This window comes from Drosophila eugracilis, unplaced genomic scaffold (assembly GCF_018153835.1).
Source record: "Drosophila eugracilis isolate 14026-0451.02 unplaced genomic scaffold, ASM1815383v1 contig_75, whole genome shotgun sequence".
In the NCBI taxonomy this organism is placed as follows: Eukaryota; Metazoa; Arthropoda; class Insecta; order Diptera; family Drosophilidae; genus Drosophila; species Drosophila eugracilis.
Window position 1 is genome coordinate 620,151 of NW_024573645.1, and position 3,252 is coordinate 623,402.

The 3,252-nt window shown below is 44.9% G+C and overlaps 1 protein-coding gene across 1 annotated transcript; it reads right to left on the minus strand.

Moving 5' to 3' along the window:
• Window positions 1–297: 297 nt before the first annotated feature.
• Window positions 298–2,124, minus strand: LOC108117071 (glucose transporter type 3). Its single transcript, XM_017229244.2, has one exon. It carries the CDS (start codon window positions 2,058–2,060, stop codon window positions 546–548), a length of 1,515 nt encoding a protein of 504 aa, XP_017084733.2. The 5' UTR covers window positions 2,061–2,124; the 3' UTR covers window positions 298–545.
• Between the last annotated feature and the right edge of the window lie 1,128 nt (window positions 2,125–3,252).

Here is a 3,252-nt window from a genome sequence, read left to right on the forward strand (position 1 = left end):
TATAGAATCAGTAAATCGGGGCAGCTTATTACGAGCTGAAATCAAAACCAAATTAACTCCGCAACATAACCACGCCGAATGCCAGAAGTACAGCTTAACAACAAAAGCTGCGAGCTACAGAAGTTCTACAAAAGATCCCAGAAGCGCATGCCCTACAAAGTAACAGTAAAGCGCATGCGGAACTGAGATAATCAAAACAAACTAGAAACTGCCGTTAAACCCGCCGATGCTCATCCGTCTTTGCTTTGGCTGCTTGGCCCAACAACTTAACCGCAATTTCAGTCGTTATTTGCCATATTTAACACCAGTTTGCTTTGCTGATTAGCTTTTATTATTTTCGAATAGTTCCTTGTATGTTTTGCAAACATTTCTATGTTTTCCTGAAACTGCGAATGGCTTTTATCTCCTAAAATAAATTACATTTACCCAGACTAGTTAAGATCCTACCAAAGTCAACATCACCTAATTAATTACTTTACAAAAACCACCATTAATTTAACCTGTGACTGTGACTAATACCTGATCTCCATATGCATTCACGATGACTAAGCAAGCGATGAGTCGCTGCTAGATGTGATGGTTACAATGTTCGGACTGTTCATAATACCGCCCAGCCTCTGCTGGATCTTCGACGAGGACAGATTCATGGTCTCCGGTATATAGACCAGCGTGTAGAGCAGGATAATCAAGGCGATGATGGCGAACAGGAGGAATATATACGGCTGGCAGCTCATCGTGTGGCTGGAGAACCATAAGATGACGACGAAGGCAGTCGTCCAGTTTGAGGCTGCGATGATGGCACAACCCACAGGTCTCATGTTCCTAACAAGGAGCTCCACATTGAGCAGCCACGTAAGGGTGCCCACTCCTGAGGCATAGCTACCGACAAAAAGACCGATACACAAGAGGGCAATCCAGGGAAGGACAACCGTTTCCATGGGTAGCCATATCTGGAAGTACAATCCCAGGAAAACGCTCACAAAGAAGTTTATGGCCGAGGAGATGATGAGCAGCGGCCTTCTACCAACTCGATCCACCAGGAGAAAACAAATGGCAAAACCAATGAATACTGCCACGCAGAGGAGGATTCCAATGCAGCGTTGCATTTTCAAGCATTCCAGGACACTTGGGGTATAGAAGACGAAGATCATGGCGCCACGCAGTTTTTGGAGCACGGCGAGCACCAAGGCCCGCGACAAGCTTCTTCGTACCTTCTTGTACTTGAAGCCTCGCATCGGACCTTGGCGCACGTCCTGCTCACTTGGCGTGGGTTCCAGCATCAGATTGTCCAGCTCGCGCCTTGTATCATAGTGTTTGCCCCGCAGATAGCGAAGGGATGCCTCCGCCTGGGGAATATTCCCACGATCTACATAGTAGGCCGGTGACTCTGGCATCAGTATTTGCAGCAGAGCCAATGTAACAAGACCCAGATTCAGGAGGTTTGCAATCCACACGTCGAGGAAGAGGTTCATCGTGAAGCTGTATATCACACCGAAAAGACAGGACCCATGGAATAGCACACCCATGGCGCCGCGTTTCTTGATGGTACTGATTTCGGCGCTGTAAATGGGAACAGCCACGCAGTGGGCACCGCCGCACATGCCCAGGAAGAAACGACCGGCATAGACCATGGACACACTTTTGGCAAAGATGGTAAGGAACCATCCAACGGTATTTGGCAGCAGCTGGAGGAGGATGGTTCGCCTGCAGCCAATGTATCGAACCAAGAATCCCGCCGGCACACACCAGAGTGCTGCTCCCAGGATAAGCAATAAGCAAATCAGGTTCCAGTCGGTGTCCGATAGTTGGAAATCATAGAAGCTCTGTTCTATTACCGAACTCTGCACCGATCCCGACCAGCCTAAGGCAATGCCGAAAAGAAAGGATCCTATGTTGCTGCAGAAGGTGGCCTTGTAGAGGCCAAAATTGTTGATGGATGACTGTTCTCTGACTGTTTCGGGGGACTTTTTCTTCAGAAGATTTAGTTTTTTTCTTCCTTTGGAAGTCTGCGGCGCCTCTGGGCCGGGTACTGGTTCCGGTTCCCGTCTTCCCCATACCATCACTTAGCGGGATTTCGTTATAAGATTCCTAGCATTTATCTATATTCTAATCTAGGCTATCAACTATGGGTAAGACTAAATGATTTTCGGGAACCCAATTTTGTTAAATTTTAGAGTAACTTTGAAGGGTCTACTAAGTTCTTCTGTTGGCTTTTCCCTCATGAGCTTGAAGGTAATATATATTCACTGAAGGTAATATACGAGGTGTGTTCAAAAAGTAAGGTGACTTTTCAAATTTCGCGGGCAACATATTTTCGATTATCGTTTTTTTTGTTTTGTTATATTGGTACACTCTTCCCTAACATCTGTACCAAGTTTCAATGGAACATCCTCTTTTGTTTGGTTGTGAGAGGCGTAAAGTTACAAGTTGTTTTGCGAGCTCGGCGATTTTTTGCTATCGAAAAATATGGATCAAAGGATTTGCATCAAATTTTGTGTAAAAAATAAAATTAAGTGCTCTGAAACACTTGAAATGTTGACAGTGGCATACGGTGAAACTGTTCTGAGTAAAAAAATGTGTACAAGTGGTACAAACTCTTCCAAGATGGCCGGGAAGATGCCAATGACCAGCCTCGCTCTGGACGCCCAAGCACGTCAACATCTGATGAAAACGTTCAAGCAGTGACGAAAATTGTTTTGGAAAATCGTCGAATCACTATCAGAGAAGTTGCTGAAGATGTCGGTATATCGCTTGGCTCGTGCCATGAAATTTTTCAAACGTTTTGGGTATGAGTCTGTGTCAGCGAAGTTTGTTCCGAAATTGCTGAATTTTGAGCAAAAGAACCGTCGCATGAGCATCGCTCAAGAGCTGTTGAATGACGTCAACGACGACCCAGATTTACTCAAAAGGGTCATAACTGGTGACGAATCATGGGTATATGGTTATGATATCGAAACCAAAGCCCAATCGTCCCAATGGAAGAGCCCAGACGAGCCAAGACCGAAAAAAGCAAAAAATCGCCGAGCTCGCAAAACAACTTGTAACTTTACGCCTCTCACAACCAAACAAAAGAGGATGTTCCATTGAAACTTGGTACAGATGTTAGGGAAGAGTGTACCAATATAACAAAACAAAAAAAACGATAATCGAAAATATGTTGCCCGAGAAATTTGAAAAGTCACCTTACTTTTTGAACACACCTCGTAGTTTCACTTACTAAAGCTTTTATGATCTGCCAAAACTAGAGCTGGA

Bases quoted from the DNA above. Each gene is read 5' to 3' on its own strand.
- LOC108117071 (XM_017229244.2), bottom strand. From the start codon at position 2,060: ATGGTATGGGGAAGACGGGAACCGGAACCAGTACCCGGCCCAGAGGCG.